The 14054-nt window shown below is 40.3% G+C and overlaps 1 protein-coding gene across 2 annotated transcripts in view; it reads right to left on the bottom strand.

Annotated features, from left to right (window-relative positions):
• Nucleotides 1–14054, bottom strand: part of LSAMP (limbic system associated membrane protein) — a 646514-nt gene that overhangs the window by 36330 nt on the left and 596130 nt on the right. For both annotated transcript variants that reach the window (XM_047100231.1, XM_047100232.1), the window contains exon 4: nt 5654–5788. In XM_047100231.1, the coding sequence (XP_046956187.1) occupies nt 5654–5788 (135 nt within the window). The remainder of the gene's footprint in view (nt 1–5653; nt 5789–14054) is intronic.

Genomic DNA, 14054 nt, shown 5'->3' with positions numbered 1-14054 from the left:
TGGCAAACAGAGTATCATTTATTTAATTATCCTAAATTTTGGAATAATAATATAAAAAGAACAAAATTCTTAGTAAAGATCTCAATTTGTGAGCATTTACCATGTGTTAGCACTTTTCTAGGCTTTAGATGTTCTTTTTATCCAAATAGTAGCTGTCGGAGGTAAGGATTATTAACCCTAGTTTATAAATGAGAAGACAGATATACAGAGGGTTAATAACTTGTCCAAATTCACATAGCCAGAATTTGATGGAGTTTAGATTTGAACCAATGTTTTGAAGCTCATGCTTTGACCTTCTGGGCTTCCATTTGAATGAGTTCCTTTAAAAAGAAATGAATTCCTGGGGCACCTGGGTGGCTCAGTCAGTTAAGTGTCTGACTTTGTCTCAGGTCATGATCTCATGGTTTGTGAGTTTGAGCCCCGCATAAGGCTTTCTGCTGTCAGTGCAGAGCCTGCTTTGGATCTTCTGTCCCCCTGTTTCTCTGCCCCCTCCCCGCTCATGTGCTCATTAGCTCTTTCAAAAACAAATAAACATTAAAAAAAAGAAAACACTGATTAAAAAAAATAAATAAAAAGAAATGAATTCCTAATAAGGAAAAATACCACTTAGGGGAGCATAATGGTAGCTTAAAAAATAAATGTTCTATATCTGCTTAATATTAAAGGGTACCAAAAATAGCAGAACATGCAGTAATAGTAGGTATAAACCTGCATTAGAAATTAGGAGTTGTGGGCTCAATTTCTGCCTGTGCCACTTAGGTTGTCATCTCCTAGAGATGACATGTTGATCTCGTGGAGCCCCTTACCTCTGAATGTAGATGATGGCCCCTGTGATCTGTCTCACAGGTTTGACGTAAAGATCAAATGAAATCATGTATATGAGAGCATGCTTAATACTTGAGGTGATTACATTTATTATTATTATTATTATTGAGAGAGAGAGGGTGCAAGTGAGTGAAAGGCAGAGAGAGAGAGAGAGAGAGAGAGAGAGAAGTGGGGCTCACCCAAAGTGGGGCTCGTGTTCACTCAGTGTGGGGCTCCTGCTCACCCAAAGTGGGGTTGCGTGACTTGAACTCACAATCTGTGAGATCATGACCTGAGCTGAAGTCAGTTGTTTAACCAACTGAGCCACCCAGGGGTCCTACATTTATTATTTTTATTACTATTATTCACATGGTAGTTTAGAAGGAAAGAGGGCTTTGGAGTTAGATCTTGGTTAGAATCCCAACTCTATCTACTATTCACAAGTTCTTTGATTTTGTGGCCAAGAATGCTTATATTCTCTAAGCTCTGTTTTTGTCCTCTCTGCAGAGGGATAATCTGATTGTCTTCCCGGGTTGGTGTGCAATGGTAGACCAAGGGGGGAGGAGCAGAAAATGTAGGCAATAAGAAAGGTACTGTCTCCAAAGAATTTAGAAACAATAATAGAACTAACCGAAAGTTGTCTTTTTTTGTTGTTGTTAAATCACCATGGTCCAGTAATACTAAACAAACATACTAAACAATGTCAGTGATAAAGTAAATACTCCTCTTTGCTGGGGCAGGTCAGGCCCAATATACCTCCCTCCTTGGTTAGCCACTGTTGATGTGATGATTACAGTGAATCATACAAAATTTCTAACAGTCTTGGTACACTGAAGGAATTCAGAAAATTATGATTCCTGTTCACATTGCAAAATTATGGTGGAAGATTGCAGTACTCTGGATTCTTACTGAATATTTCCTCTGAAGGTCCCATAATAGAGTCATGAACATTAGGACATGTGCTTACTGAAACTATCCCAAATATAAGAATAAGCATTTCCATTGGCATGGAAAATGAATAGCTGTAGCTATGAATATCCAGAGAAAGTAGCCAGTCTGGTTCCATGTTGAGCAGTTATTTTCCTAAAGTCTCATCATTAGGTGAATTTTGAATCAAAGCACTGAAGAGTTCAGTTAAAATACATATATATTACCTGGAGACAATGGATGTCTGCAATCTCAACTGTGGGCTCTATGGTAGGTAACCTCTGCCCCTCTAATAAATGGCTATCAAACGTAAGGGTGCGCTTTAGAAATGCCAGCATCCATGTCCCCCAGCATCTGTGTTGGGTAGCTCTGGATACCAGTGTGGAGGCAGAGCTGAGTTCAAAGAGAAGTAAGTAGAGGAAAAAGAAGTTATAGCATGATAGTGTGAACCTGATTGGAGACATAGTTGTGGGAAGGTGGAAAGTAGGAATATTAGCTGGTTAATGGGATGGAAGGAAGGTTTGAGAGCTAGGGGCAGCTTTGGAGAAGAATTTCTGCAGAAATAGGAAAAGATTTCAGTACAAGAAGAGTCCAAATAAACTTAACAGTCTGCTTTTATTGAACATTTACTATGCACAAGATGTTATCCTCAGGACATTGGGCACTAAGATGAGGTAAACCCATAAGTAGGTACTTTTAATACACTGTGAGAACTGAAATTGAAGGCTTACACATAGAATTTGTTAGGAAAGGCTAGTTGTCCCTAGGGCTGGTGTCTGGAAGAAATTAGCAGCTGTACTGTAAGTAAGATACAAGAAGCCAGAAGTCCTGTCTATTGTACTAGTAATAAGCTTATTTAGTTGAAGAGATTTCAGGTCAATAATTTAGCTTCTGAAACTCCAGGACCTCTTACTACTTAGAAAATAGATTTTGCATGTCAAATGGCTATATGTAATGCTATAAACCAACTGTGGAGAAGGATTATCCAAGAGAAGCAAAAAGGAAAGACGGTAGAATCCAGCTTATGAGGTAAACAGGACAAACTGTTGTGTCTACAGCTCTTGTTTAGTGCTCTAGGATTTCAGTGCCCTGCAACAAATATCTGTTGGCAACTGAGTAAATGAATCAATGAAATGCTCATAGAAGAAAATTGTCAACATTGGGATTTTTTTTTACAGTGGTACTCAGGGTCTGTTTCATTACAATAATCTATTCAGCCACTATTTATCTTAGCCGTCCTGATCCCCTGAACTAATTCCAAGCCCTGCGTTTTGAAAAGGAAGAGGAATCCATTTAAATAATGGGACACTTTCATACTAGGTAGGCTCAGATCAAGTGATGAAGGTAAACACTGGATTTTTCACAGTAGGAACAAGTTCTGCTAGCCAGACCTGATTCTGTAATTTAATCTTGGGAGTCTTCATCTACTTAATACAACTACATTTAAATAGGACAAATTGTATGAACAGACCAACAGGTACAATGGCTAGTTGTTTTAATGTAATATAAACATAGCTTATGAAGTGTTGGTAAAAAGGTGATCACAAAGGAAATTGATACTAAATATATTTTCTAATATGTGACTGATATCATTCGCAAAGTTTGGAGAAATGTTACAAAAGCAGAGTTTACCTATGAGTTTTTTTACCTACTCACTCAGTAAACATTCACTTAGCAATTTTTATAAGGTCAGGCATGTGCCAGGTGCTGCTGGTTAGGACATACAGGATGTTTAAGCTCATTATAAATCTCTGTGTGATTTGTTATTAGGTATATTTTCAGAATCTTAAGGTTCTGCCTATATTCTTCCATGGTTCACTCAACACTAGGAAAAGCTCACATCTTCATAAAAGCCTTTCTTGAAAATTATCAGTATTTTCTGCTGCTCTAAGTTACACTATGGGGACAGTCAAAAAGGAGCAATGTCAGACTAATTGCGCTAATAATAATAGGGCCCAGGCGGCTGGCTTTGATCTTGGGAACCATCTGCAATGCAGACCACTTTGATGTTTCACACAATGGAAGCATAAATATTTTCTATGTACTCCATGATTGGACTTTCAGAAATCTAATTAAGATGAAGGTCAATTAAGAGAAAATGAAATCTTAACTCTAAAAGTCAGAGAAGAGGTGGAAGATGATGGCATGGCTCTGTGTACATAAAAGAACCTAACTAACCTAATTATAAACTTATATAAACACCCAGAGAAATTGCCTTTCATGTGAAAAAAAGGTCCTAAAGCATTTTATAACATTGAGATCATTAATGTGTCTTTGAAACACACCCAGCACTGAAAAAGAATGGTAATACTGGCATTTCAAAACTCTATTACTAAAAAAAATCGCAGACAGCTACAGGATAAAAGCACTTCAGAGCTCATCAGATGTACCTCTTGCTTCTTGGAAATGATTTCCATAAGTGTCTATGGCAGAGTCCTAGGTATTGGATTCTTCTAGGTATGGTGTGAAGGAGATTTCACTGTCTGTCTCAGAAGGCTGCAAGGTTAAAATAGGGCATTGGAAAATGGTGCAGCCCAGTGTGGACCAGGTCACCTTAGGCAAGTTTCCTCACCTCTTTATGCCTCAGTTCCCAGAATTTCAAAGTCAACCTAATGATATTTTTCTCAGGAGTTTACTGTGTGAATTAAATGACAAATGTAAACCCATTAGTCCAGTGCTGCACGTGGTAGGTATTAAGAATTGAAAACTCCTTGTCTTCCTCTTTCTCCTGAGAGCATGGGCTTTAGAATCAAATGGGCCAGAGTCTGAATCCCTTTTCTTACACTTGCTTTCACACTGGAAAGGCAATTTTTACCTCCTGGGGCTTCTGTGTCTCAAACCCTAAAATGGAGTCTATTATGTACACCATGACAGGGACTTAATTTGGATCACTGGTATATAGGTAACTGCATGGAGGACTTAAGATAATGGAAAGTAACTTGTCATGGTCTGAAGTATATCTTCAAATGTGGGTCAATGTGATTGTGCATGTGTCTCTGTATGCCTTTGTGCCTGCATGTGCATGTATGTGTGTTATATGTGGATATGTATATATGGGTGTGTAGGGTATGTATTTGTGTGTGTGTGTGTGTGTGTGTGTGTGTGTGTGTGCATAGGAGGGAAGAAGTGTTAGGACATCCCTTTGTTCCTGTCACTAGCCACAATTGTGTGATGTGGGAACTTGAATTTGAGTGATGTGAAAAGTCACTCTTAACTGAACAGGGTAAACGAATTCTCTTTATTCCTTTGCTGGGTGACACACATCATATGGATCCACCCCCACCCCCTGTCTTTTGAACTACATCTAAGGATCCTTTCATCTGAGAAGTTCAAAGTATGCCCATTACCTATGCATCTTAGTGAAATCTTCGTTTCTAATGCCCATACTTTGGGACAAATAGATAACCAAATTAATTTATCAGGTATCCCTAGTAGCCATCGGGGACACGTGATATCTGACCAGTGACTTGAATTTATTCTCAAGGCCAATTAGCTAAACAGCAGAGGATAGGTTATTCCCTTCTGACAAACAATGCAATAAGATAGAAATTCCAGTTTAAGCAGATATGAATTGTTTCTTTTTCCAAGGTGGTATGACCTTGTTCTCCACAAAGACCAGAATAGTGATTGCCAGATATGCTAGTGCTGTCTGATCATGTTTTCTTAATTCTGTAGTCTGAGTAAAAGACAGACTGTATTGTTAAATGCATTATGGGTTATATTTAGAGTTGGTAGAGTTGATTTATCAAATTCAAAGGCCACGTCCTGCCCTTGAATATGTCCAATGTATAAATGTGTATCCCTGACCAGAGGCGCGTCTGCTTGAAATGCAATGTTCTTTTGCTAATGGGATCTTTAGAGCTTGCTAGTGGTGGAGGTGGACCCTGGGCACACTGCACCTGCTGGCTTTTGCCATACTCACAGTTCACAGTGACCTTGACTTGTTTGACATCCGCTGAAGAGACTTCATTGGCAGCTTTGCACTCATATTTGCCTGACTGCTCCCTGGTGATGCCAAGGATCTCCAGATATTCTTCTTCTCCTTCAAATTCTCTCCCTGAAACACGGAGATTTGCATGACTGTTTTTTAGGTTTACAATGTGCAGCAGAACACCTATTTTTTTTTCCAGAAGCAGAAAATACACATGGATTTTTAATACTTTGACAATGTATTTGTCGGAGGTAACGTTCCACAGAAGCAGACCCCACCCAAGACAAAGAGTCACATGAAAGTGATTCTGGAGGAAGTGTTCTCAGGGAAAACCAGTAGGGAAGTAGGAAAATGGGACCTCGATGAGAAAGAAGCCACGAGAGGGTAGAGGTCACATCCCATACAGGACAACTTGGCTTAATCCCTCAGGGAGCTCTGGGGAGAGCACATGCCCCACTTAAAGTTGTCCTGACCAGAAGTCAGGAAGCTGGAGTGTTAATGCATCTACACCCATGAGGGGGACAGACATCCACCCATCAGTCATTGGTTAAGGACTCAGAACAAAGTGGGAGTTGGGGGCAGGTGCACATGGTTGTAAGGGCTCAGAGGCACTACTGTTGAAGCACTGATATCATCAATTACACCATGCAGCAAAGCATTCTTCCCACCAGTTGTTATTAGGACAAGTGGCTTCCTTTTGAGAAACTGTCACTCTTCTCCCTTAGATTATGAGGAATTCTGTTCACAAAGGTCATGTTCAAAACCCTGTCTTGCAGTTATGGTTTCCTTGCTCAGTATCAAACTACATCATTACTGAGGCTTTCAGGCTATGGACCAGATCCATAAGAATACACTGCTGATGCTGTGCTTTGTGACAGACTGTGTCACATGGGCGTGAGTGGTAGGGAGCTCAATATCGTTGGCTTAATCAGTTAGGATTAGGGGTCTGGAGGCCTTTTTGGACAGTCCCACAAAGTTGGATGTGTCCATTTAGTAATGAAATTTCAAGATAAGTAGCCTTCTTTAACTCCCCTTATGTGGAGCATAATTGATTAAATGAGTTTCTTCCTGGAGAGGGATGGGGTGGGGAGAAGAAGGGGAGGGGAGGAAAGGGAAAGGGAGGAAAAGATGGTGAAGAAGAAAGGGGATTGAGCAGGGAAAGAGGTTGGCCAAAAAAACCAATGGACTTTAATTCTGGCTAAATTGAACCCTCCTCACCCTAGATTACAAATCCCACTGCTGTCAGGTTAAGATGGAACAGCCTGGGAGCCTGCTAAAGGACACCGTCCTGCCCCTGTGAAGAAATCTTGCTCCCGGTCATCCTACACTAAATGGTGCCAATTAATAGCTTTGCACAAATGCCACAAGCTGTTTTCCTTTTCTGGAAATTCCCCAATGGCCAAATCAACATAACCGACAACTAGCACAGAGACAAATTCACTGTCTAAATATGTCAGCCAAACCTGTTAACTAGACTCCCAATAGAACATAGAGCTTCTTTGATAACATCCTATAACACAACTGTCAGCCAAGCTTCGAGTCTTCTGTCAATTGTCACTATCACTAGTACTGAGGAAACTATGCAATCTCAACAATAAAGGACAGTAGTTATATAGAAATATATGGTTCTGGTCCTGCACATTATCTAGCACATGCTTCTACTGAAAATGTTTTAGAATTAGTCTATTAAGTAAATAACTGCGTATTATCTGTAAAAGATTTTTTTCCTCTGTGTTTTCACCTTTCTTCTTCTCCACATTTAGGCAAGCAGTCAGATGTGACTTCACATGCCACAGAAGTAGAATATGGTAGGAAAGAAAACAGAAATCTTAGGAAGGGAAATAGTCCACTCTATTGGATGAGCCGGTAAGAATTTAGACTTGGAGGAAAAAAAATTCATTCCTACGTACTTGCAACTATGGACTTGAGAGTCACGCCAGCTAATTGATGCTAAAATCTTGTAGCCAAATACAAATACCCTGAAGACAAATGGTAATGTTGACAACTGCAGGCCAAAATAGGTGTAAACTCGTTAAAAAATCTGGAGTGCAGAAGTGGGATTGACAGTAAGACAACATTACTGATTTTGAGAATCATGGTGGATCGTAATGAAAGAGGGTTCAAAACGATATCGGAATGGTGTACGATTTCTCCCATGCCCTGCCCCCACACCCATCAACCTCATTCCTGAGTAGGTACTGAGCTGTCAGTGAAAGAGAGAACAAGTGCAGTCTTCTTAGAGATGGCTAACAACACTGAAGTCTTTTTTGATTCCCATGAAATACCTAGAAATGGTGGGTAGTGAACCCCTACCTTGCAGTTTGAATTTCTGAAAGATATAAACCTGTTTCAGGAGAGGGAAAGATGACTTTTAGCAGTACAAATGAAGGCCCTACAGGTTTGGGAAGGTGGCACCTGTGAGAGTAAACATTAAGATGAACCAGAGAAAATAAAGTGGTGTTTATTGGGTTTTGGACCTGGGATTCTTACATGCCAATGTAGGTATTAATAATCCAGTCTTTCCAGGTAAGTAGATAATAAAACAGATCCTCACCAGATGAATTTTCAATCCCACATCTCCAGGAAGACTTACCCCCAATACCACCTGAAGATGAAAGGGAGTTTCTCTTATGGGCCCCAACCATAAGGCAGGATGATCATTTGCTTCTCCCATGATAGCTCTGCTCCACTCTGCTGACTGCCTCATTCCCCAGCACACACATACACAGCTGCTTCACTAGAGTGGGGAGTCTCAGTGTGCAAACCAAATACAGGCAAGAGAAACTGGCTGTTCTTCCTTCATCTAACAAGCTTGATAAGAATTTAAAATATTAAACAACACCTCTGGAACCTTCTTGTCATTCTTCCTTGACCCCTTGGATCCTTCAGCTGAAACTTTTATACTGCCTACCACCTCTTGCTCGTCTATTTTTCTTACACCCACAGGAGACTTTGCCCACAACACATTATCTGTCCTACTTCACTTGAACACTTCTTATTAATCCATAGTGATCTGAGAGGAAATGGGAGCTTTTCTGTTGCACAGAATTTGGCTCAGATTAGTTGGTGGAGTTAGCTGAGCTGAATTAAGAAACACAAGCAGAAACTAAAGTCAGAGTCAATAAATCATATAGCTTAAGAGAATTAAGTATCGAAAGGTAGCTCAGTATGTCTATAGGAGAAGCTAGTATATCAATCCACTCCTTTTAATGATCCTCACAGAGTACTCTTTTACTGGGGAAGAAAAGGTATGCTGAATCTTCCGCTGTTGAAAAGCCGGATGGGGCATCTCTGGCCATGTCCTAAGGATGTATTTGCTGTGTGGAGTTATTGCTTCAAAAGAAGGTATGGCAATACTAACAGAGCCCCCAGGTGGAAACAGTCACCATGACCAACTGCAGTTTTTTGTTCAAAGCATGGAGTACATGTTGTTAATCTCGAGTCAGAATTCTAAAATGCCCTTGGATTCTCTTGCTCCTCTCCCTTTGCCCTTGTGTGTCTGTCCCCCTCAGGCCACCTTTCCCCTCCATGTTTTCAGTTCACTCTGACTAGCTGCTCTCAACCCAAGGGTGCTGTCCCCATTTCCCCTTTACTCTCTCAACCTTAAGAAGGCTCTGGGAATGGAGTGTGACACTTAACCTGTTGTTGAGTTCTCTGCTGGAATAAAGCCCTCTGGCTACAACGTGGGCCTTCCTCTTGTTCCTATCTATTACTTTCTGCCCTTGTATAAATGTTTACTTGAAATGCAAATTTCAATATTCTGGTATTTTAAACATCTCAACCTATTTCCACAAGCTTGCTCACGTCGCCGAGTGTTATATTTATTCTGGGATCTGGTGTTTAGTTTAAATCTCCCTTTGCTTAATGTGCTTTTGTGTCTCCTGGCAATATTCAGCTACCAGGCTAAATAACTTCTCGTCCTCCTCAGTGTATGCACCTTTCAAACTCTTGCACATAATTAGCATATCCCCTCTTAGTCACTGTTTACTCAAATTGTACATATTAGTTCTTTTAATATTTCTTCATAAGTCAGAAAGAAGGGCCTAGAGCTAATGGCAAGAGGAAAGTGTTCTCTTCTGTGCTCCCTAAAGCAGAGGCAAATCAGCCAGGAATAATGCCAATTAAAGTATGCCAGGTGCCACCTTCTGAGTATAGCAGCTTTAGAGTTCTGTGCTTTGGTGAATCATGGGGACTTCAGTGTTGACTGAAGAAGTCATTTAGATTCCCAAGGTCAATCAGGCCTTTGTAAGCAAGCAGCCATTTAAAATTAAATATATTTCCATGGCACTGCTCTCTCTCCCTTTCTCTCCTTCCTCTCTCTCTCCCATTCCTCTCCTTCTCCTTCCCACATACACAGACGCATATAGACAAACAACTGTTTATTTACATATAACCATTCACTTGAACTTTTAGGAAACAGCATACAAATTCACTAACACCCAAATATTTGCTTACTAAACAGAGCAGGCCTATTCTTGAAAATCTGCAGAGATGACAAGTGCCCTATTTGAAATTTAAAAAAAAGAAAGACTACTACCCTAATAATCATTATGATATTTTTCTTTTCCTTTATTAGAGATACAGGAAATAAAATTTAGAAAACTTGTTAAAATTTGAGCATTTTAGGACTTTAAAAATGTAGAATTCCAAGGGTTTATACATGTTAGGAAATGGACAAATCATTTTTTCCCCACTATTCTGAGAAGAATCTTAGTATAACATCCCTGTAGATCATTCTTTCACAGAAGGGAAGATGGGTTTGAAATGGGGTTGACATCTTCTTTGGCTCTTCTAAATTTGAATATTTACAAGTTGCTGTAAACACATTACCTTTAACATAAACACACATACAGATGAAGGAAAAGCAAAGAAGTGGAACGTGTCTTGCAAGGCATGTGTGTGTTTGTGTGGGCCTGTGGCTGGAAAGAAGAGTGAACAGGATGAGCGAAAGCAAGCTATGAACTTCCACCTCTAAAAATAAAAGAAAAAAAGGATTGCAAATCAATGATGCCATTTGAAGTTTCCTGTGCTAACTTCAAATGCTGTAACAAGTTTCTGTTCTTACAGTACGTTTCATGTTTTCTTTTCTTTTTTTTTTTCCTAAGGACATACTCACCTGTTCCTGTGTTTGCTTCCTTCCCTTTTTTCTTTTTTTTTTTTTTTTTTTTTTGCACATCACGTTCTACACAAACATGCTAAAAAAATGGGAGCGAGAAACCCTGGAAATATGCCTATGATGGGGTTCTGTTTATATTTCCAGCCATGTCTCTCTCTAGGTCCTTTGAAGTTTGGTTGCTCAGCCTCACATCCCACCTGAGAGATCCTTTAGTATTTGACAGTGTTTCTGTCCAAAGGGTGAAACCACTTCTCATCCCACCTCTTACCGCCCACCCATCATGAGAGGGTTGAAGGGAGTGGTAAATGATCTGTGTCTGAAAGAAGACAGGGGTGGGGGCAGACACAGTCCTCAGAAGCAGCAATCATAGGAGAATAAGGAGACACAGGGAGAATCACTACATTGAAGAGACACAATGGTGATACAATAGGCATGATTTTAAAGAAGAGTTTGAGGATTGGAAATGAAAGAAGAAAGAGTTCTCTAGAGAATGAGGCATTTAACTATTGAGATATTGAGCTATAAGGAAAGGAAGGGGTTGGTTACTCTGCTGGAGAAATGTTCCCCATTTGAATAGGAAGACACAACAGGGTGTGGATTATGCAAATTGGCCCCATGCCTTCTGCAGCCCCAAAGGGTGTAGTTAGTACCCAGAAACCAGAGGCATGCACAATGCCAGGAAAGATTCACAACTGGCTTTGGATCTATGAATGAGCATAAGCCAAATGAAGAAGAACGCCCTGGCATCATTTTTCTTGGCATCCAGAGAGATCCAATTCATTATGGTTTGTATTTTTGCTTTCACATACAAAAAATCAGCTAGCTGACAGTTTGAGCTCAGCATCCAGCCGGAAGCTGCCATCTACACATCCTTTTTATTCCTGGGGCATGACATTCTGTTATTGTACTCATACTTAACCATTACTTACCTCCTATTTGGTGTCAGTTTTTAGAAACGGTCCTGCCTTTCTAAATGCTAGGCTTGGAATCAGGATTCCCTACATTCTTTTTTTTCAAGGGAAATTGTATTGATAATAGCTAATCTTCCATTGTAGGGACCACATCTGGTTTTGCTCATCATTGTACCCCTCCCTATCGTGCAGCATGATGCTGGATGCTGGAGTGCTTCAGAAATATTGCAGAGTGACTGTTGAAGAAGCTGCTATTTAATAAACACATACTAGGCACTGTGCTAGGTGACTCAGATATTATCTCATTTAATTCACAATACTGTGTTAGAGTGCTTACAGATGGAAATCCAGGTTTAGAGAAGACCCTAGAGGAAATTGCCCAGGTACATAATGTGATTAAGGAGAGCTGAGGTTCGAACCGGTCTGTGGGCTTCTGGAGCCCATGTTTCTGACTAGGCATATCTACTTTTGTCGGTAGGCTGCCATGAGATGCTATAGTTAGCTGGACTCTTAGCTCTCATAAGCCACTCTATTTCTGTCTACTGAGTATCAAATGGGAGTTTGAGAATGAGAAACTCAGGGAGTTTCCAAAGCAATGCAACTCAGTTACAGATAAAGAAAGTAAAAGATAGCCTTCAGTTTTTATAAGGGCTGTCCACTTAACTTCTTAATGAAAGAATCAAATGAAGCAATATATGAGAAAACAAGTTGGTAATTTAGAAGTTTAACACCACCTACTTATTTATAGAGGTCCCACCAAAGCCACTGGTGCACACAAATGCCAGCAGCTAGCAAAGGAGATACAGTGTAGAATGGACATCTGGTATTAGGAAAGACTTACTGGGAGAAGTGAGTTTGTAGGAAGCTGAAAAACACAAGTGCAGAAAACCAGGGCTGGCAAATTGTGAAAGGGTGTGGCAATCTGGTTAGCCTGCTTGAAATAGAGTTTTCCATGCAAGAGAAATGAGCATCATGTTGTGATAGCAGGACATATGCTAGGTTGTGAGGGGTGGTGTGCAGACTCTGGATTTACTGTTTGGTACCCCTGCATCTCAATGAAGGCTCTATGGAGCCTTCTGGCACCCTCAAGGTACTGATTAAAATGCGATTTTTTATCATTTGTTTTTTCCTTCCTTCTCTCTCTCCCTCTTCCCTTCCTCCCTCCCTTCCTTCCTCCCTTCCTTCCTTCCTTCCTTCCTTCCTTTCTTCCTTCCTTCCCTACCCCCTGCTCCTTCTTTCTTTCATTTCTGGAGAAAACATGGCATATAAGCATGGAATCCCATGGAAATTCTATTTATTTAAAGTCCTTTTTATACTTTTTATATCAATACCACTTACACTTACTATCAGTTCCTTGGTGCTGAATCCTAAAATGTTTTGTGATAAGCTGCCCTGTGAATTGCTATTGAGAGTGAAGATGGTTCTTCAGGGATGACAAATAGTCATCATCAATCTTGACTAATAGGCAGTGGCTTCCTGGAGCATGATGTTGAGAAAGATTTTGAGGCAGCATCTGGGCTCAGTGGGAAAGAGTGACATCTGTGAGGGCAGAAGAAAGGAATGTGTGACACATACTTGGACCTTTGCTTGCCCCAGGGTCTCTTGTAGTCCATTTGAGTTTTCTTAAGTATGAACAGTATTCTAATGCAGTGTGTATGTTGAAAGCTAATGACTTCCTGGGTTTGAATGCAATTGGCACCACTTGGGAAATTAGGAAGGAGTGCTTAACCTGGAGTGAAGATAATGAGTTACATTCTTCATGTGTTTGGTATCAGGTTTTCTTGGAACATCCTGGAGAGTACGTTCCTTAGGCACCCAGAAATATGGAGTTGCTAAGAGCCTGGGGCTACATGTGGATTAAATGTGTAATATATACATTGGTGGTAATTCAAACGCTGTAGTAGAGGCTGCAGAAAGTTAGTGTGATACAGCATGATGTCATAAAGCAAGGACTCACTGTCTTCATTTTTATTTTTCTAAGGGTGCAAGAAAGAATAGGCAAGGAGGTAAAACCAGAAAAAAAGACCTCAGAAGAGTCCTTTGGAATAAAAAAACAAAAATTCCGCTGGCGTCTGTTTTCTGGATGATTCCATAAGAAGTGGATGAGGAACACTTAGAATTGGTAGCCAGAGGCAGCAACGCCCAAGATCTCTCAGCATTGTCATCAGAACTGTGGGTGTTACAGGACCTGTCATTAGCGATTCTGCCATGGATGAGGATTAAATATCAGAAGAGATGAGAACAGTGGTTGCTGTTTTCAAAAGTCACATAAATCAATTGGCATTTTGTAAGTGAATGTGTTAAACACAGCAGGGCAACTGCACTGTGGAAGGATTGCTAGGCAGAGTTTGCGGCTGCCACAGAA

The sequence above is a fragment of the Lynx rufus genome, unplaced genomic scaffold (assembly GCF_022079265.1).
Source record: "Lynx rufus isolate CCGP_SWC_20201006 ecotype Redwood Valley unplaced genomic scaffold, mLynRuf1.p SCAF_5, whole genome shotgun sequence".
Taxonomy (NCBI): Eukaryota; Metazoa; Chordata; class Mammalia; order Carnivora; family Felidae; genus Lynx; species Lynx rufus.
The sequence above is the reverse complement of the archived record's forward strand: the minus strand, read 5'-3'. Positions and strand labels throughout refer to the sequence as shown.